We start from the raw sequence: 21,839 nt of genomic DNA on the forward strand, positions 1-21,839 counted from the left end.
TGATGGTCTGGCATTTCAGCAACATGGCCTGCCCAGTGTGTCTGGGCTTTCATCAGCAGGCTGAGAAAGGGGAAGTTATTATGCACATACAGTGGTACCTCTACTTACTGTTGTGATTCAGTCTGAGGCTCCTCAGGGAACGGCTGGAACTCTGCCGGCTCCATGCTCAGAGGGGGAGGACGAGGAACAGGAGGAGGAGGAGGACCAGGCAGACGGGGAAGAGGAATGTCAGGACGAGGAGGAGGGGGAACAGCCTGAGACCCCCGGGGGGGAGCTCTCCCCAGCGAGTAGCCTGGAGTCATTGGATGAGAACGCACAAGCCATCATAGATATGAGGCAGAGAAGGGCAGCACAAAGAAGGGGACAATTAGCCAGGTATTTCCATCCCTAATAGGCAACAGCTGGGTTTGGGTGTGGTTCTCCTCAGAAAGGTTGAAAAGGCAGGCCCGCCCTTCCTGTATTGTGGAGAGTTATCTTTTGGGAGTCCTGTGACCTTGCTTCGATCCTTGGCATCTCTGATTCTGGCTTGTGGCCTCGAAGGCTGAAAACTTGGGGGAGGCGTGGGTTTTATTATCTACAGTGGTGTGTGTGCCAGCAAGAAGCCTGTTGTATTGTCTGGCCGTCGTGACTCTTCTGTGAAGCTTCACAGCATTCCAGTTTGTAAGAACAGTTTTTGTTATCTGTGTTTATTTTCAAAGATATAAAATGACTTTGCTTTTTACCAGCGTGTCTGGATACTCTTTTTAGTTGGAGTTGGCGTCTGGGGGAACCCAGACAGAACACTTACGAACTTAATTCATTCCATGACCAGGTTCTGAAGTAAAAAAGTTTGTAAGTAGAAGCAATTTTTCCCTTAGGAATCAATGTAAAAGCAAATAATGTGTGTGATTGGGGAAAGTACAGGGAGGGTGGAGGCCCTGTTTCCTCCCAGGAGATTCCTAGAGAGGCCCCACAGAGGCTTCTCCCTGCCTTTTCCGGTTACAGTTTTGGAGGCTCGGGTTTGTAAGTAGAAAATGGTTCTTGAGAAGGGGCAAAAAAATCTTGAACACCCGGTTGTATCTAGAAAAGTTTGTAAGTGTTGTGGCTTGTGCTAAGAGCCGGCAGAACAGTAAGTAAAGGTTCTTAGGTACAGGTAGCACTGTACTGGAATCTATGATAAATGAAGAGAGAATATCATGCACATTGAAGGCACCATCACTGAAGAATTGTGTCTGAGGATCTTATAGAGGAGATGATGGGGAAACAGAAGCAGCAAGGAAGGGTCAGACAAGTTGCAAGAGATCCAGACAGGAGAAGGTCCCAATGGGTCCATGCCAGGTTGGAAATGCATGAGGTGAATCCCACCATATGTTATGAAAGAAGACTCATTCAAAGGGTCATGAAATTGCTTCTGGCCCTTGATCATTTACAAAGGAGACAGTGTATCCTATACCTTGGATAGGTATATAGAGGAAGATGGAAAACTACTAAGCCTACAGGAATGCCCCCTTTTTAATCTACTTAACCATTAAGGTTCTAGGAACCCCATCTTCTTTCAAGGTGGGGAGTCTTACTCTGGAACTTTGGAAGGAAATTACTTCTTGGGAATGGAAACAGAAAGTCAGACGCTGGCACCCTTGAAAAGAACCCTTGCCTTCTGCACAAAGCCCGAGTTGAAAAGCCCCAATGCGCTAACTTGGAAATGGCAATAAGAAAAGTGTTCAAGAATATAACCTCATTGGTCATACAGTTAAGAGATAGTGCTGAGCCTGTTTGAGGGAACCATTTCAGCTGTGAAAAACATGGAAGCCTCTCTCAACATTTCTAATGTCGCGACCCCTTAATACAGTTTATGTTGTGGTGACCCCCAACCATAAGTCTAGCGCCAATTCTCCCAACAGAGCTTTAGGCTGATTGGCAGGAAGGTCAGAGGGACACCCCCACTGTAAACACCTGATTGGTCGGTTTGTAAAAATATGTTCCAAAGCGCCAGAATAGAAGCTTTAGCGCCTAACACCATGGGAAATTTGTCTTAGGCAACCCCTGTGAAATGGTCATTCAACCCCCAAAGGGGTCCTGACTCCCAATTTGAGAACCACAGCTCTACAATGTGCTATGGAGGCTAGCATCAGAATTCAACATTTTGTAATGATCAACAAGAGCCAGTGTTAATTCCCAAAGGCTGCTGATCCCATTTTTCTTTCTGCCCTTCATGGCACCGGACCAGATTATCTCAGGGACCGCCTTCTGCTGCATGAATCCCATCGACCAGTTAGGTCCCACAGAGTGGGTCTTCTCCGGGTCCCGTCAACTAAACAATGCCACTTGGCGGGACCCAGGGGAAGAGCCTTCTCTGTGGCGGCCCCGGCCCTCTGGAACCAACTCTCCCCAGAGATTAGAATTGCCCCCACCCTCCTTGCCTTTCGTAAGCTCCTTAAAACCCACCTCTGCCGCCAGGCATGGGGGAACTGAGATACCCTTTCCCCCCAGGCCTTTACAATTTTATGCATGGTATGTCTGTATGTATGTTTGGTTTTTTATTATATTGTAATGGGTTTTAATTGTTTTTAGTATTGGATTATTGTTATAAGCTGTCTTATTATTGCTGTTAGCCGCCCCGAGTCTCCGGAGAGGGGCGGCATACAAATCCAATAAATAAATAAATGAATAAATACTTCCTGGCCAGATGTAAAAAGTAAGAGACCCCTTGCTTGACTCTCTTAGCAACTGCCCCTCTACTAATGGCCAAAGTAAGGAAGAAGCCCCCCATTGAAGGAGTTTGCCTAGCTGCTTCTATGTCCTGATCCTGTAGGTGGCACTGTAGGATCAAGCAAAACCAAAGCAGAAATTGATATAATTTCATTCATGAGTGTGGGACTTCTATCTAGTACTATTTAGCCCTGTGATGGCAGGCACACGGATCTGTATTTAGTATCACATTGGTGTTATTTATTTTTTAAAAACCACTGCCTTTTTTGAATTGAGGTTTAAACAAAAAAAAAGGAATCACAGTACTGTAAACTCATAGCTATGATTGCAATTTAATCTTTAAATAATTCAGAGTAGATCTTTTAATGTCATTTCTCCTCAACCTTCCAACACATATACATACACACAGAAGTCTGGAACAGTGTTTTTGTCTTACATCAAGGGAAACAGTGTGAATGTGTAAATGTCCCTGAACCTAAGAATGGAACCAGGGGAGATGGTGTTACGAAGGGGAAGTTCATAATCCGAAACCAGAGGGCAAAAAACAACAGCAAGATCACAGTTTGAATAATAATGTCCAAGGAACAGACTCTTTTTTTTTAAAGGAAAATCATATCTCTTAGCATTAAAAATAAATGTGTGAAGAAGAGGGAGCCTTAATTTGACTTTTCGGGACCTGATAGGAAATTGTCAACCACCAACATTTTCATACTTGAACCCTTCTAACCCTTTCAAATTTCTGACTGAGATTCACTTAGAAAAAGCAAAGGCAAGATGTTTATAATACATTCTTGCCAATGTAGGATTTATTTTTTTAATTAAACTCTCATGAAGCCCCACATGCGAAAGCACCTGGTTTAAAAGGGCAGCGTTTGTTTGTCTGTTGAGCAGGAAGGTAGATCAGTCCAGCTATAACCATGTAAGTCTAAGCATGTTCTTCCATGCTATACAACCACAGGCCCTAAAGAACCACTAAGAAATTGAGCTGGGTTGAAGAAATAAAAAACATTTGTGTAATTTGAATTTTGTAAGCTGTTGACCTCCAAATCAATATTTGGTAGATCTCTGATTCAATTGAAATGCACCAAGTGATGGCATATATTTGACAGAGAGCATTGTGTATGGTCTGTGTGGATTATAATAGAATGGGATTATAATCAGAGATAGCTTTGCCCATTTTACCCACAGATATTCGGGCTAAATGGATATCACTATCACCAACCTGTCTCAGAGTAAAGTACAGTGATACCTCGTCTTACAAACGCCTCGTCATACAAACTTTTCGAGATACAAGCCTGGAGTTTAAGATTTTTTTGCCTCTTCTTACAAACTATTTTCACCTTACAAACCCACCACCGCCGCTGGATGTCCCACCTCCGGACTTCCGTTGCCAGCGAAGCACCTGTTTTTGCACTGCTGGGATTCCCCCGAGGCTCTCCTCCATGGGAAACCCCACCTCCAGACTTCCGTGTTTTTATGATGCTGCAGGGGAATCCCAGCAGGGAAATCCCAGCAGCACAAAAACGGGCGCTTCGCTGGCAACGGAAGTTTGGAGGTGGGGTTTCCCAGTGAGGGGAGCCTCAGTGAAATCGCAGCATCACAAAAACACAGAGGTCCTGAGGTGGGGTTTAGAGGACTTCAGTGTTTTTGCGATGCTGCGATTTCACTGATGCTCCCTGGGAAACCCCACCTCTGGACTTCCGTTGCCAGCGAAGCACTCGTTTTTATGATGCTGCGATTCCCCTGCTAGGATTCCCCTGCAACATCGCAAAAACACAGAAGTCCGAAGGTGGGTTTTCCCATGGAGGGGAGCCTCAGGGGAATCCCAGCAGCGCAAAAATGGGCGCTTCGGCTGGCAAAAGGGGTGAATTTTGGGCTTGCATCCATTAATCGCTTTTCCATTGATTCCTATGGGAAACATTGTTTCGTCTTACAAACTTTTCACCTTAAGAACCTCGTCCTGGAACCAATTAAGTTTGTAAGACAGGGTATCACTGTATCTTGCTGGTCTTTATGCTTCTCCATCAGTCTCTTAGGATGTGTAAATTACATTTATATAATTTTGAGGATGGGAGGGGGCTGTACAAATGTCCACAGTTCCAAAAGTTCCAAGTACAAAACGGTTTCGGAATCACTCCAATGTATTATGGGTTTTTCAAAATGAAAAAAAAGAGGGAAATTACTTAAATGTTCGCTGGAAAATATGGATTCAGTGGGGTGAGAATCCGGTCCAAAAAAAATGACTTTGGATGGATCCAGCTCCTGTGCTGAGATCCAGCCTGTCTCAATAAAGTTTCTCTTTCCACTTTACAAAATAGCTAGATTCAGCCACCTGCCTAACCCTTGGTCACGGCTGCTATTGAATAGGTTGCAGTGTCTGGATTGACACATTGCGCTATGCCACAGACCATAAATAGCTGGTTTCATGTATTACATGAAACCAAAACCAGGCAAACAACCTTGTGTTTTAGCACGATGGGTGAAGCTAATAATTTTTTTTCTTCTGCACTGGAAATATCTTAAGCTGAAATTTAGGGGTCAAACTTTATTCTCCCAGCTCCTCACCGTACCCCATTCAATTCAATTCAATTTATTAGATTTTGTATGCCGCCCCTCTCCGAAGACCAGAAGGAGCCATGCAACCAGAAGGAGCCTAGTGGTAATGGCTATTCATATTGTTGATATGAGATGTGGCCATGGTGCTGAAGGGGGTTGAAGCCTGCAAGCCATGGCTGGGATACAGGGCAGGGGCAGAGCCCGGCCAGTAGGAGAAACTGGTCGGGGTCACTCCTGAAGCCATGATGTTGAGTTTGGAGATGCCAGAGAAGGGAAGGGGCGCCTGAAATTTGTACAAGGCATGGTCAGGGGTGGCTGGCTGGCAGACCTGGGCCAAGCCTTGGAAGTCAAACTTGTAGGCGTAGCGCTTGCCGTGAACCTTGGTCATGATGTTCTTGTCGTAATAGTACCGCAGGGCCCTGCTCAGCTTGTCGTAGTTCATGTTAGGCTTGCTCTTGCGTTCGCCCCAACGCCTGGCCACCTCATCGGGATCAAGCAGTTTGAATTCGCCGTTGGTGCCTTCCCAGGCAATGCAGTTGAGGTTGGCCCGGTCCGAAAGCAGCTCCAGGAGGAATTGCCAAAGCTGGATTTGCCCACTGCCTGTAAAACCAAGGGGAGGGGGTTAGGGAAGCTCCCACTCTCCCTCTGTCCCCCCCTCCCCAATGAACACAAGGACCAAACAGAGGTCTGACACTCTACTGCAAGTCCAGTTGATCAAGGTTGACAGCCGGAACATGATGTTCTGCCATTATAAGGGCACTTTTATTATTTATTTATTTATTTATTTATTCATTCATTCATTTGATTTTTGATTTTTTTAAATTTGATTTTATTGGATTTGTATGCCACCCCTCTCCATAGACTCGGGGCAGCTAACAACAGTAGTAAACAACATATGACAATCCAATATAAAGAGTTAAAAACCCTTATTGTAAAATCAAACATACATACAGACATACCATGCATTAAAATTGTAAAGGCCTAGGGGAAAAGAGTATCTCAATTCCCCCATGCCTGGCGGCAGAGATGGGTTTTAAGAAGCTTACGAAAGGCAAGGAGGGTGGGGGAAATTCTAATCTCTGGGGGGAGTTGGTTCCAGAAGGTCGGGGCCGCCACAGAGAAAGCTCTTCCCCTGGGTCCCGCCAAGCGACATTGTTTAGTTGATGGGACCCGGAGAAGACCCACTCTGTGCCACCCTTCTCCTCCAATAATGCCCCCTCTTCTCCTCCTTACACCATATTAGCAATTTAACAGAGCCAGCCTATTGCCCCCACAATCCGTGTCCTTATTTTACCCACCTCGGAAGGATGGAAGACTGAGTCAACCTGGAGCCGGTGGTGAGATTTGAACCGCTGACCCACAGATCTAGCAGTCAGCTTCAGTGGTCTGCAGTACACTGCGCCACCTCGGCTCATTTGCTGGTGAAAGCAACAAATTCTAGAACCCATCTCCATTTATACTATCAGTATGGGTGCAAAATGCTCATGAGGAGCCTGTTAGTACCTTTTCTGACACACAAGTTCTATTAAGAGCTGTTGTGAGCAGGAGTCACTCGTGTAAACTTTTGCTACCATATTTTGCTAACGGGACTCTCCTCTTATGGTCGCCCAGAAAGTAATGCACCCCGTTTTTTCCCCTCAGCCTACAGTAATGGTTCGAATGCGAAACTTTAGATATACGTTATTTGAATTGTCAGGAGTGCGTGTGTAAATTTTGCGTTTCTTCAGACAGATAGCGTGGCTGCAGCAGTGTTTCGAAATGGCGTCTGTAAGTGATGTATGTTACAAGCAGCGTGTCATCATTGAATTTCTCACTGAGGAAAAAGAAACTGCTGGGAACATTCACAAATTTTTGTGTACAGTTTATGGAGAATCTGCAGTTGACAGAAGTACGGTTAGTCGCTTTGACATTTTGAGGATGATGAAGAAGTGATTCGCACAGTGCAGAAATGGCTTCGTGACCAGAACAAGGAGTGGTACCGACAAGGCATACACGCCCTTGTGTCTCGCTGGAGGAAGGCCATAGAACAGGACAGAGATTACATGGAAAAATAGGAAGTGTAGAAGAAACATCATTCTTTCTTGTGTGTAAGTTTCGTTGTGTTCAATAAATAATTGTTGAAGAAAAAAATGTGGTGCATTACTTTCTGGGCGACCCTCGTATTTATTTATTGCATGTCTATGGCTGTCATCTCAAACAAGTGACTCTAGGCTAAGGGTATCAAACTCGATTTCATTGAGGGCCACACTAGGGTTGTGTTTGACCTTGGGGGGCTGGGGGGGCATGGCCAATTTGACATCACTTGTATCGGGGGCGCCTGTGGAGGCGCAAATGTTCTGCCAGCGAAAACAGGCTCCCAACCTCCGTTTTTGGCTGCAATGGCCTCCTGCAACCTTCTGCCAGCAAAAATGGAACTAAGGAGCGCTACACACAACCTTCCCAAGCTCCATTTTCCCTGGCAGAGGCACTGCAGGCCGGTCTTTCACTGGATTCAGGGCAGCCCTGTGGGCCAGATCTAAGCATCCCATGGATCAGATCCAGCCCCAAGGCCTTGAGTTTGAACATAATCTAAAGTGTTGGCGATTACCTATAAAGCCCTGCATGGCTTAGGACCAGACTATATATGGGACCGTCTCCTGCCTCATGTATCTCAGCGGTCAGTCAGATCCCACAAGTCGGCCTTCTCCAAGTCCTATCAGCCAAGCAATGTTGCTTGGCAGGACCTAGGAGAAGGGCTTTTTTTGTGGCGGCTCCAGTCTTTTGGACACAACTCCCCCCAGAGATTCACACCGCCCCCACCCTCCCGGTCTTCCAAAAGGTTTTAAAAACACACCTTTGCCAGCCGGCCTGGGTCCCTAGAGCACTGATACCTTGCTCTGGCGGAATACTATGACTTTGATGAGATGAAGGAGTATTTGGATTTTTTGGATTTTCAAATGTAACTTTTAGAATAGGATTTTATATTGTTGATTTTTTAATTATTTTTAAGCTGTAAGCCACCCTGAGTCCCTTGGAGAAGGGCGGCCTTAATAATGATAATAATAATAATAATAATAATAATTAATAATAATAATAATAAATAATAACAACAACAACAACAGCAGCAGCAACAATAATAATAATAATAACAACAACAACAACATCATCATCACACAGTCCTAGGTGCTTGGGAAGCACCCAACTGGTGATGAAATACGAAATCCAGCATTGTATTGACATAATAATAATAATAATAATAATAATAATAATAATAATAATAATAACAACAACAACAACAACAACAACAACAGCAGCAGCAACAACAACTATGTGAATTAGAGCAAAGAGCCAGCATTTATAGAGGTCAACAATAGGAAGTGTCTCAAGGTGAAGCAAACTAAGGACCAGTACAGAAAAACTGTAACTCAATGTCGTATGGACAGCTGGCAGAACAAAGCATTGCATGGCCAGTTCTTGGAGAAGATTGAAGGCAAAGGGGATAAAGAAAAGACCTGGTCATGGCTTACAAGTGGAACACTCAAAAAGGAGACAGAAGGACTAATACCGGCAGCACAAGAACAGGCCATTAGAACAAATGCTGTCAAAGCCAGAATTGAAAAATCAACAGACGATCCAAAGTGCAGATTCTTTAAAGAAACAGACGAAACAATCGATCACATACTCAGCTGCTGCAAAAAGATCGCACAGACTGACTACAAGCATAGACATGATGCTGTGGCACAGATGATCCACTGGAACTTGTGCCGGAACTACCATTTACCAGTGGCAAGGAACTGGTGGGATCATAAGCCCGAAAAAGTGGTCGAAAATGAGCAAGCAAAACTACTGTGGGACTTCCGACTGACCGAATTCTGAAGCATAACATGCCAGACTATTATTATTATTATTATTATTATTATTATTATTATTATTATTATTATTATTAATTAGATTTGTATGCCGCCCCTCTACGGAGACTCAGAGCGGCTCACAGCAAGAAACAGTACAAATCCAATACATTAAAACAATTAAAAACCCTTAATATAAAAATACAATCATACAGACCATACAGACCATACATAAAGCGAGAACGGCCCAGGGGAATCAATTTCCCCATGCCTGACGACAGAGGTGGGTTTTGAGAAGTTTGCGAAAGGCAAGGAGGGTGGGGGCAGTCCTAATTTCCGGGGGGAGTTGATTCCAGAGGGTCAGGCCACCACAGAAAAGGCTCTTCCCCTGGGTCCCGCCAGACAACATTGTTTCGTCGACGGGACCCGGAGAAGGGCAACTCTGTGGGACCTGACCGGTCGCTGGGATTCGTGCGGCAGAAGGCGGTCCCTGAGATATTGTGTATATATATTCTCCTGATTGTGGAGAAAAAGAAAGTATGGATCATCGACATCGCAATCCCAGGGGACAGCAGAATTGAGGAGAAGCAGCTAGAGAAATTAGTGAAATATGAAGATCTAAAAATCAAGCTGCAACAACTCTGGCATAAGCCAGTGAAAGTGGTCCCAGTGGTACTTGGCATGCTGGGCGCAGTGCCAAAGGATTTATTTATTTATTATTTATTATTTAGATTTGTATGCCGCCCCTCTCCGCAGACTTGGGACTCAGCGGACATTTGACAACCATCGGAATTGACAAAATCTCCATCTGTCAATTGCAAAAGGCCGCTTTACTGGGATCGGCAAACATAATTTGCTGCTACATCACGCAGTCCTAGGTGCTTGGAAAGCACCTGACTGATGATGAAATACAAAATTCAGCATAGTGTTCTCATTTGCTGTGTTGTATTGACAATAACAGTAACAATAACACCCCTGCTCTAGACAGTGAGTAATCATGCAATCAATTTAAACCAAATGCAAACACGGTATTAAAAAAAAGTAAACCAGGAAACAAAGTCATTAAAATATTCAGGATCCCAGGCCAGGACACATCATCAGTTCTTATGAATAGCCATCAGGGTCACAACCAATTAATCTCAGGGGGTAGGATGTTCGAAGAGAAAAGAGCAATAGCAGGAAAGACACATGTCAGTGTTCATTGGCAGCTGACATTTCCTGGCCGATAGAATCCAAGCATGTCCATCCTAGTGGACCAGGCTGGATGAATAGAAACCCAGGAGAAGATCGTAACTCAGCCCCAAGCTACAAAGGGTTCCACAGCTGATCACCAGCATTTAAATTGTAGCCAGAAACACACTGGCAACCAATGCAGCTCATGAAGCAGTGGTGTTACATGTGTTGAATGACTGCCACCGTTTACCCCCTGTGCTATTCTGCACCGGTGGAAGCTTCCGAATACTCTTCAAGGGAAGCCCCATGTAGAGTGCATTGCAGAAATCTAGATGGGAAGTCATGAGGGCATGACTGTAAGCAGAGGCCTTCTGGAGCAGGAATGAGTTCAACTGACACACAATACGAAGGTGTGCAAAAGATATCCTAGCCAGGACTCCCACTTGCCAATATATATGAATGCATGTGTAAACTTCTACTCACCCTTTGGATCCCCAACATCAGCCCCCCTCCCCCTTATACCTTCTGTTAATGTATGAGCAGAGTAATCCTTGTTTACCAAGGTTGTGCACACACAGAAATGCTTAGATTGAGATTAGTTGTGAATAACTACTCAGCCACACACAGATACTAACTTGAATTAAAGTTTACTTTGAGAAATAACAGATAAATCGTCTCAAGTCATTCACATAAGTCAGAATAACAATCCAAATATTACCAAGTACTGTACATAGTCTTATTCTTACCAGTTGTCTTTGTCATAATCAGCAAACAAAGATATTAAGCCTAAGCACATTTTAGCTAAAATACATGACTACAATACAGAGCATGCAAATAATTGCAGAGCAAACCTAACAGCGAGTAGCCATTTAACAGTGAGTAGCTTAGACCGGTGTTTCCCAACCTTGGCAACTTGAAGATATTTGGACTTCAACTCCCAGAATTCCCCAGCCAGCGAATGCTGGCTGGGGAATTCTGGGAGTTGAAGTCCAGATATCTCCAAGTTGCCAAGGTTGGGAAACACTGGCTTAGACAAAGAGAAACAGAGAGGGTGATATAGAGAAATAAGGTATAAACTCTAGCGTCCTAACAGCTTCCAGATTATTTTAATATGAGAATTAAAGAACCATTCAGCGCAATCACATATCATACTAACCTCTGCACAGTGCATTGTTATTGCATACAATACTGTACTGCACTGCAGCTGTGTTAACACAGGAAAACCCAGGCAGGCCTTCTGATAGACAGCGTCAATTGGAGAATCCAGATTTACTTAGCAATGGGTTTGCTAACTGATCAGCGGCAGTGATTCATTTAACAACCGGAGGTTGTAAAAGGGGCCAAAAGTCATTTAACAAATGTCTCACTTAACGACACAAGCTTCCATTGTGGTCATAAGTCAAGAACTGCCTGTACTACGTCAGGGGGATGAGTGACCCACCTTTTCACTCCTAATTGGTGGGTTAGTAACATACGATTTTTCCCAGTGAATAAATACAAGAGCAGAGTGTTGGATGGGGCCTGTTCTACAAACTCCTTATTTATTTATTTTATTTACTTATTTATTTGTTTTGTCATGTACGTATTGGTGATATACAAAGATATAGTAGTATTTATATATATATGATACTAGTAAAAGAGAAACGTGGGGACGGAAGGCACTCTGGTGCACTTATGCACGCCCCTTACTGAACTCTTAGGAATCAGGAGAGATCAACAGTGGATAGTCCAAGGGTAACGTTTTGGGGGTTTGGTGATGGTACTACAGAGTCTGGTAGTGAGTTCCCTGCAGGGGTGGGCTACTGCCGGGAATGGGGAGGGGGACGCAGTGAGGTAGCGAAAATGGAGCTCCACCCCAGAGCATCCAATTTGAACTGAAAGATGTTGAAAGAAAATGCATAAGCCACGCCCACAGTGTGGTAGTAAAAATGTTGGTAGCCCTTCACTGGTTTCATGCATCAACTACGCGGTTACTAAAGTTGTATTTCCTGCAGTCGAGTTTAGGTTTCTTTGTTTGTTGCAAACCAATCCCAAGAGCTGCCCTTTCAGAAGGACTATGTCACCTCCACTTTTGAAGAAGAACCAGCCCTCTTGAGGAACCAACCCGGTCACCAGGCTGGTAGACTCAGCTTTTAACAAGCTTGCGTCTCCTGGATGCCTTGGGCTACAATTCCCATTCCTCGCATTTAATGGGCCATTTGCTTTCTTTGCTTGGCTTGGGATGACCAGTATCCAATATGGCATATCTCAAAGTGTCACAGGTTAAGAAAAGATCCATCTGGAGCTTTCTCCCTGGAAAAACTAGATGAAAGCCAAGGTCAGGCCTGATGCCTTGTTCTGTTTAGGGAGGGAGGTGGCCTTCTTCTTCAGGGGGAAAAAAATAACAGATGGTGATGGTGATGGTGATGGTGATGGTGATGGTGATGATGATGATGATGATGATGATGATAATAATAATAATAATAATAATAATAATTTATTAGATTTGTATGCCGCCCTTCTCCGAGGACTCGGAGTGGCTCACAACAACAATACAACATGTACAAATCTAATGTTAAAAAACAATTTAAAACCCTTATTATAAAAAGAAAAACAATCACACAACCTATCAGACCATACATAAAACCATAGTAGCTAGGGGTATATCAGTTGTCCTTGTTGCAGCCCTTTGGGGAAAATATTGGTGTGGAACAGTTGCAGCATCTCCATGCACAGCCGCCTGGCCTGGAAGGATTGTGGCAAGCAGCCCTGGAAGGTCCTCCTTCTCTTGATGCTGGATGAAACCATAGCTTGTTCTAGGCTGAATCATCATCATTTCTGTTTTTTTAAAAACCCTACCGATTTTCCTTTTATAAAACACGTGTGGCCTCTGTTCTGCTTTCCTTTACTTGTAGGTAGTAGGTAGAAAGGCATCATTTATACTTAGAAGCTATATAACAGAATCCCCAACTTTGACTTCATTTTAAAAAAATATATACAGCACAGTCCAATGAAGAGATGGGGCCCCACCCAAGTCTTCTCAGAAGCCAGTCTGCAGCGCTTGAAAACTAAGAGAGATTTGATTATTTTATTTTTTTTATTTCTTTGTTTCAACATAATTATATAGATTCAAGAGTTGAAATACCCGGGCTGGTTTCTTTAGCACCTTTCCGAATCCACGTGTTATTTTTACACTCAAGCATGCTGTGTGCTTCCTCTTTCCCCAGTTAAAAGAGAAAAATAATAAACCAGATCCATCCAAAGGAGTCTTTACCAAAATCCAAGCAATGCCCATGCCTCTTGGCTGAGCAACCTGTTCTGGAGTTCTCAGACTAGCTAGTTCAAGAAGGAAAGGAAGGGCGATGGAGGGGTGGGGTGGGGTGGAGAGCACAGAATATCACTCAGAGAATAAATTTCTTTCCCATCCTGTCGTGAGCTTCTGCAAGGAATATTGGCAGTAGTATTTCTAGCATGACTCTTTGTTGTCTCTCTTCCAGATCTTCAGACCAAAAGATTATTGAGGGTCAGCCAGTCTTTTCTGTCTTTTATTCCTTTTAAACTCCAACAAGGCATCTTTTGTGTCTTTTTATTTCCTCCTGAAGATCTTTTTTTTAAAAAACAAAAAACAAAACACCAGTTCTTCATAATTACTTATCCCCATATCATCAATATCAAGAATCCATTAGTCTTACAAAATCCAGCTGTTAACAGATGTTCTGCTTCCACGGCCTTTTTAAATGTCTCAGTTTGTACCTTTCCATTCCCGATCTCTTATTCCTTTCAAGGTTGAAGTATATCTTAAAAGTTCGGTCTAATTCAAACAGATCCAGGTTGCCTTTCAATAGAATAACACATACTGTAGTTCCTTACAAAAAATAATTTCAATCTTATTCCAGCAGCAGAGGCATGTCGCCTCCTTTGTCCTCACTTTCGGAGGCAAAAAAATAAATAAATCCAGGCTAGCTGGATGTGTGGGAATCGGTCCCACTAAAAGCTGTGGCGGGTCTTTTTCCTCGGGGGAGGGAGAGAGAGAGTGAGAAAGATGCTGCACCCGTTCACACCGAGCCTTTCCTAGATGTCGCGAGCAGACTTGCCTTGGGGCCGCCGATCCTCCTCTTCTAACCTTTGCTTTCGCGGTTAGAGGGGTCCTTTCGGCCGATTTGTGAAATGCGTAACGATACACGGTCATCAAACTTGGCAACTTTTAAACTTATGGTCTTAAAGCTCTGCTTTCTGGAGAATTCTGGGAGTTGAAGTCCACAAGTCTTCAAGTTGCCAAGTTTGATGACCTCTGCTTTAAAGGAAATTAAAGAGTCTTCGGAGAAGGGCGGCATTATAAGTCCAATAAATAAATAAACACAGTTTAAGTTTTTAAGTGAATCGTCCGTTTTAAGCGCTAGTGCGAAGCGCCGGATCGTTGAAGCAGAAACCCCCCTTAAAGAACGATACCACATTAATCAGAAGACGTGGTTCTGGAAATCCCGGGAGTTTTTGTATCTTTATTTTCGAAGCAATCCGAATCGTCCCCCAATTGAGGTCCTTTTCAGAGACAGTTTTCCTCTCTAGTAGAAAAAGCAGCCTTTTGAAAGGTCCTCAGACTTACTGCAGCGCAAAATTTCCAAGGGCTACGTTCAAAATAAAACGAAAGCTGAAAGTACACCTGCATTTAAGTGCTCTGGCTCGATTAGATGAGGTCGTTCGTTTGCTTTGCGTCAAGATGGATTTAAGGCAGGTAACTCTCTCTCTCTCTCTCTCTCTCTCTCTCTCTCTCTCTCTCTCTCTCTCGTATGTGTGTGTGTGTGTGTGTGATCGAGGCACAAATAAAGACAAGTTAATTTGATGATCCGCTGGATAAAACATCTCTTCAAACGAACATCCATTATCCGTGTTGCTGTGAGTTTTTGAAATAGCCACCCTTGCCTTGCAATATTCAAAGCTACTTTTTTTAAAAAAAATATTTCTCCTCATTCCAGATTGCTTTTGTATTTCAGTCCCACGCGCCACATTTCACAATTCATTGAACGGCATAATTCTTTCTGGGAGTTATTTAAAATTCAGCTCTGATTTCAACCAATCAGAAATGTCTTCTATCTAACACTTTGGGCAAAAGATATGCGTGGGTGGGGTGCCCCACACCCTTCTCTAAGTAGGTAGGGGGATAAACCCCCAAATTTATTAATTGGATTTATATGCCACCCGTCTCCGTGGACTCGGGGTGGCTAATATATAATATCATATCATATCATATCATATCATATCATATAATAAATATCATATCATATCATATCATAATATAATATAATATAGGAAGGAAGGAGTGAAGAAGACGGGCTGCTATAATGAAAGAGAACACCTTTTGTTCCTGGACAATAAGTTGTCCAATCAGCCAACGCACACATATACACACACACACACATACAAGTCAAATTTGTCCACTTTTTGCACCGCTTGCAAACAAGACTACGGATTTGCGAACCTGGGGGGGAGGGAGTTTTGCAAAGCTCCGCTAAAATTTGGAGCTTAGGGGGAAAGGTAGACAAAAGGCCCTTGCAAGTATCAACAGACTCGGCAACACCCAAGCGGCCCCGGCCTTCTAAAGAGTTGTGCGCGCTTTCTGTTTCGCGTCCCACCCAAAGGCATAAAAGATGAACGGGCGGGGTTTCCCTCTGCGCAATGCCCGGCTTCAGGGCTGGCTACTGCAGCGCAAGCTTCATTCGGGACAGGATGGGCGACGAATGCGCGTTTTCTGCATCCAGACGAAGCGGTCGGGGAAGCAAAAGATACCGAGCGGCGAACTTTTGCGCCAAGTGGAAGCAGATTTCCCTTCCAGCGGAGACAAAGCTCCTTTCCAAAGCCGCTCTTCGGAGCAAAAACTTGGGCGGCCGATCTTTAGTTTTTTTAAAAAGCGTTTTAGAAGAGGACAACGGGCCGTTTCACGCCTAAACGTGGACCATCCAAAGTAGGGTTCCGAATTTAAGACCACCCGATAGGTCGATACTCTCATTTAAAACGGTAAAATTAATAAGTTAATAAAAAGCATCCCAAGATTTTGTCCACAAACCTGGTTTGCTTCTTAGTTCCATTTAGTTCCATTGCTTATTTGACTCCTATGACAACCATTAAGTGTTGTACCTCATGATCTTTGATAAATGTATCTTTTTCTTTTATGTACACTGAGAGCATATGCACCAAGACAAATTCCTTGTATCCCCAATCACACTTGGCCAATAAAGTATTCTATTCTATTCTATTCTATTATTGGATCACTGGCTCCAGTGGGCAAACTATGTACATCGATAAAACTATATGTAAGCGATATAGGAGTGATTCAAAAGAATCACATCCTCTTTCATAGGCGAAGCGTGGCCGGGTTCAAGCGAAGTCTTATCCTGAAGAGAGAAGCCTCGCCAGTCCTTCTTGCCAAAGCGGGTTCTCACAATTTACCCGACCAGTCTGGAGACTTTGCGGCTGCAGGAAAAAAAGCACCTCAAGCTTGAACTAGCGTTGAACCTGATTAGTTTGTTTTAAAGAGAACAGGCCGTTGGGTTATTAAACGTATAAAAATATTGTGTGAAAACAGAAAGGGAGTTGATTCAATAACTTGGACAGTTTAGGGCATAGTTCCCTCTAAGCTGAGCAGTGAGCAATCGCTCACTTAAAAATCATCATCAACTCAGAGTTTTCCAAACCTGCCCAGAAGCCGAGAGGGAAAGAGTGAGAGGGAAGGAGAGAGAGAGGAAGAGAGAGAAACAGATAGAAAAAAGAGAGGAAGGAAAAGAGAAAGAAAAAGAATGGGAGTAAGGAAGAGAGAAAGAAAGTCAAAATCTAGTTTGAAACTAGCTCAACTATTTAAGTGGCATTTTGATATTGATAGAGTTGCCCTATTATGAGCTCACTGTTATAGACACACAGTACAGTATTTTATTTTGAAATTCTCTGAGGCAAAACAGGGTGAGTTTTTTATTTATTTGTTTGTTTGTTTGTGTGTTTATTTATTTATTTATTTATATATTTATTATTTCTGTGCCGCCCAGTCCCAAAGGGACTGCCGCTCAGACACTATACTTTTCCGCCCACCCAAAAAAAAAATTAGAGGGAACACTGGTTTAGGGTAAGGATGGCTCAAATCATTAAGTGTGTCCAAAGGGCTTTCGGAGCCCAGCTTACGTTAAAAACGGTTGCAGGAACTGAGAATGTCTACTTTAATTAAAAGATGGACTAGGGGAGACGTGAGAGCAGTGTTCCAATATCTCAGGGGTTTCCACAAGGAAGGAGTCAGGCTATTCTCCAAAGCACGTGAGAGTAGAACAAGAAGCAATGGGTGGAAACTAATCAAGGAGAGAAGCAGCTTAGATCTAAGGAGAAATTTCCTGACAGTCAGAGCGTTGGTCAGTGGAAGCCTTTAAGAAGATGTTGGATAACTATTTGTCTGAAGTAGTGTAGGGTTTCCTGCCTATGCAAGAAGTTGAACTAGAAGACCTCCACGGTCCCTTCCAACTCTGTTGTTGTTGTTGTTGTTGTTGTTGTTGTTGTTGTTGTTGTTGTTGTTGTTATAAAAGCCAGCCTTTGGAGAGAAGGGTGTTAGAGGAGGTTGTTGTCTGAAGTGGTGAAGGTTTCCTGCCTAAGCAGACCTAGAAGACCTCCAAGGTCCCTTCCAACTGTTGTTGTTGTTGTTGTTGTTGTTGTTGTTCTTCTTCTTCTTCTTCTTCTTCTTCTTCTTCTTCTTCTTCATATTATTATTATTACTATTATTACTATTATTACTATTATTACTATTATTACTATTATTATTATTATTATTATTATTATTATTATTATTATTATTATTATTATTATTATTATTATTATTATACAAATAAAAGCCACCCTGACGACGAGGAGAGTGTTAGAAGACAGATCGTTCCAACTTATTGGGCTTTGGCGTCGGGAATAGCTAACCGCGGACATGGAACTTCGTTCTAGCTCCAGCGTGTGTCTCTTGATAAGAATCAAACCGTCTCTCTTTCTCTCTTCCGGATCAGACTTTGGCGCTTATTTTGGCTTAGTTACCCTTCGCCGTCGGTGCCGCTGGTCCCTTCGCAAGTCTATGCCACCAAACACACGCACCCCGCACTTCTGTTGGCTTCGAGACCACTAAAAGTGAAAGAAACCGCCTGCGCGGAAGCCGGGAAAAAAGCTTCCCCATTGCGCTTCTTTCACCAGCGAGAAGCGCTGCTCCCTTTCGCTCCTAACTAAGTGGAGGCTCCAACTGACGGGACAACCAAGACCCTTCGCTGAAAGCGGGCGTCTGCCCCTCAAATGAAGCCCTTTGGGACAAGTCGCCCCCGATCTGATCTAAATGTCCTTCATAAAATCATATGCCAAAATGTCTCTCCTGTTAATGACTACTTCACCTTTAACCGTCCGCAGCAATACACGAGCACGAGCAGGTAATAGATTCAAACTCAATGGAAACCGCTGGAAACCCTGTGCTTTCTTCCCCAAACCCCAAAAACTTTAACCTTAGACTGTCTCCAGTTGACCTCACCCCGTTTTGTAACAAGTCTGTAAGGGGAGTGCATAAGGGCAGCACTGTGCCTACCGTCCCTGTCCTACTGTCCTCTTTTATCGTTATTTTTTTTACTTACCTTACGTTTATACAAACTACTACTATCTTATACATGTTTGACAAATAAATAAAATAGATAGATAGATGACAGAGAGATAGAGAGATAGAGAGATAGATGGATAGATAAGTTTTTCTCATCATTCCTATCACCCATTTCTTCCCACTTATGACTGTATGACTGTAACTTGTTGCTTGTATCCTTAAGATGTTTATTAATATTGTTTCTTCATAGCTTATTTGACCCGTATGACAATCATTAAGTGTAAATAAATAACGATAAATAGAATAAATTCTATTCTATTCTTTTCTATAGGTAGGTAGATAGATAAATAGGTAGGTAGGTACATGTGCGGATGGACGGAGATGGATGGATGGATAGATAGATAGATAGATAGATAGATAGATAGATAGATAGATAGATAGATAGATAGATAGATAGATGTTCAGATCCTTAAAGCTTCATTTCCGCCCTTGCTCCGGATCACTTCTGTTAAACAAACGAAAAAGAAAATAATAATAATAACCACCAATCCCCGAGCTTACCTTTCTGAACTCCCGGCCCCAGCGAGCCCCACGTCTGGTTTTTGCCTTCTTTGAACAAAGTTTCCCCGACCGGATCTGCAGGCAAAAGAGAGAAGGAGGGGGAGAGAAAGAGAGGCAGTAGCTGAGGTGCCCCAAACCCCGAAATCGGAGCCGACACACACCCTGTCAGCTTTCTGTCAGCTCATCCTTTGCAAAATCCAAACGAAAAAACAAAACAAAAAAAAAAAGAAGAAGAAAAAACCCCTCCGTTCCCCGAAGGAGCCTCGCCTTCTCCCCCGTCCCCCCGCCGCCCGCCCGCCTCTGCCGCTCCCCCGCCCTCCCCGCCGAGCCGCTATGAAGCCAGGAAACGCGTCCAGGAAAAAGGAAATCCGACTTCCGACGGGGAGCCGTCGGGGTTCGCTTTAAAAGAGGGAAGGCCGAGCGAGCGCCTGCCGGGGTAGCAAAAGAGACCATCATGGAGAGGGAGGAAGAAAGGGCCCGGTGGTTCCCCCCAGCCAGCCCCCCTCCCGGCGGAGAGCGGCCCTTCTGCCCTACCTGGCAGGTACATGTTGAGCAGGAGGGTCCGGGACGCGCCGCGACTCATGGCAGCTCTGCGCGCGCCCCGCACCCGCGGGGGCTATTATGGCCTTCGCCCGGGGGAAGAGGGTGGCTGCTGTTGCTGCTGCGGCCGTCGCGGTTTTATTATTATGTATTGCCATCGCCGCCGAGGCCGAAGCGCAGGTTCGGGAACGGGGGGAGAGTGAAAGAGAAGGGGGGGGCGCAGCAGTAGCCTGGCAACGCGCGAGGGGCGCGCGCGCGCCTGCAATTTCCTCTGCGCTTTAATTAAAAGGCGCGGCGCGGCCTCTTATCGGCCCCCACATCAGACTTTAATAAAGTTTCTCCCCCGCCCCGTTAAAGATCGCCGTTTCTATGGAGAGAGGCGGCCGCCGCGTTTTTTCCGCCTCCTTAACTCTTTGCAAACAGGCAAGCGCCTGGCTTGGCCGGGCCTGGCGAGGCCCCGACGGCGCTTTCTGCTCCAGCGCTTCTTGAGCTAAAAAGCGCGCCAATCTCGGCTGAGGGACGTCGCCGGGTCCACTCCACGCCACTCCAGCCCATGAGGAGAGCTCCCGTTTGGCCGGGTGTGGAGGTGGAAACGGCGGTCGAGGTGGGAAATTTAGCCGGGAGCCTCTGGGACTAAACTTTTTCATTCAGTGATTTTTCTATACAATATCAATAGCATTTAGACCCCTGGTTCCCAACGTGGGCCCCACGCCGGGGGTGTTCATTTTTAATGGGGGCAATTGGAACCTTGTTTAAACCTTGTTTAAACCTTCGCATGAGTAGTTCACTTTTTGAATAATAAGAATTATATGTCATGGGGTGGGGTGGAGGCTTCAGGATTTTAGAGATGCTTAGTTGGGGCATGGCCAAAAAAGGTTGGGAACCACTGACTTAGACTTATATACCGCTTCACAGTGCTTCACAGTCCTCTCTAAGCGGTTTACAGAGTCAGCCTATTGCCCCCAACAATCTGGATCCTCATTTTACCCACTTCAGAAGGATGGAAGGCTGAGTCAACCTTGAGCGGGTGGTGAGGTTTGAACTGGTGAACTGCAGCCAGCAGTCAGCAGAAGCAGCTTGCAGTACTGAACTCTAACCACTGCGCCACCAAGACTCAGTGAAGAAGAAAGCCCTCTCCAAACTTATTTATTTGTCAAAAACAGGTACATGATAGTATGTATTGGTATACACATAAGCATATGATAGACCATGAGGTCTTTTTCTGCCATCAATTTCTATGTTTCACAGTAGGTACAGGTAAATTTGGACAATAGGACAGTAAGACAGGGACGGAAGGCACAATTGTGTGCTTATGCACCCCCTCCCTTCATTTGATTTTAGAGGGGCGGAAATGTCATTCAAAGGCTAGGCTAGGGAGACATGCCAGTAGCTCATTTGAGCCCCTTGTAAAGCCTATGGTGTGTTTTTTCTTCTGCTCCCAGATTGTCTGGCTTTCTTAAACTTTTGTGATTTTCTTAACAATGTTTTTCAGAAGGGGGTCTGTTGCCATTGCCTGTTTCCTACAGTTTAGAAAAAGTGACTGCCCAAAGTCATCAAGCTGGCTTCCTGACTAAGGTGGAATTAGAATTCATAGGCCCCGGCAGTGTGTGTGTGTGCGTGTGACTTGCCTAATAGCAGTAATGGTGAACCTTTTTTTCCTCGGGTGCCGAAAGAGCATGAATGCACACTATAAGTCATGCACAAGTGCCCACACCCATACTTCAATGGCTGGGGAGGGCAAAAACAGCTTCCCCAAACCCCCAGAAGCCCTCTGGAGGCCAGAAATGGCCTGTTTCCCAACTTCTGGTGCACCCAGTAGACTCGTGTTTTGCCCTCCCCAGGCTCCAAGGGCTTTCCCTCCCCCACCCTCCCAACCCGGATGCTCTCTGGAAGCCAAAAATGCACTCCCATAGCTTCTGTGCAAG

The 21,839-nt window shown here is 44.4% G+C and overlaps 1 protein-coding gene across 1 annotated transcript; it reads right to left on the minus strand.

The window, feature by feature from the left end:
- Positions 1-3,001: 3,001 nt before the first annotated feature.
- On the minus strand, positions 3,002-20,263 carry FEV (FEV transcription factor, ETS family member). The gene is made up of 3 exons (XM_070729089.1): positions 19,909-20,263; positions 19,375-19,449; positions 3,002-5,844 (listed from the first exon to the last, which is right to left on the minus strand). The coding sequence occupies exons 1-3, from the start codon at positions 19,955-19,957 to the stop codon at positions 5,342-5,344; spliced, it is 627 nt and encodes a 208-aa protein (XP_070585190.1). The 5' UTR covers positions 19,958-20,263; the 3' UTR covers positions 3,002-5,341.
- Between the last annotated feature and the right edge of the window lie 1,576 nt (positions 20,264-21,839).

The sequence above is a fragment of the Erythrolamprus reginae genome, chromosome 1 (assembly GCF_031021105.1).
Source record: "Erythrolamprus reginae isolate rEryReg1 chromosome 1, rEryReg1.hap1, whole genome shotgun sequence".
Classification (NCBI taxonomy): Eukaryota; Metazoa; Chordata; class Lepidosauria; order Squamata; family Dipsadidae; genus Erythrolamprus; species Erythrolamprus reginae.

What these genes read in the sequence shown, in the direction of transcription:
- FEV (XM_070729089.1), bottom strand. Translation starts at nt 19,957, where the DNA reads ATGAGTCGCGGCGCGTCCCGGACCCTCCTGCTCAACATGTACCTGCCA. An exon ending in GCTCAACATGTACCTGCCAG is followed by an intron (nt 19,450 to 19,908) that starts GTAGGGCAGAAG and finishes TTTTGCCTGCAG; the next exon opens with ATCCGGTCGGGGAAACTTTG. An exon ending in GGGGCCGGGAGTTCAGAAAG is followed by an intron (nt 5,845 to 19,374) that starts GTAAGCTCGGGG and finishes TTGGTTTTACAG; the next exon opens with GCAGTGGGCAAATCCAGCTT.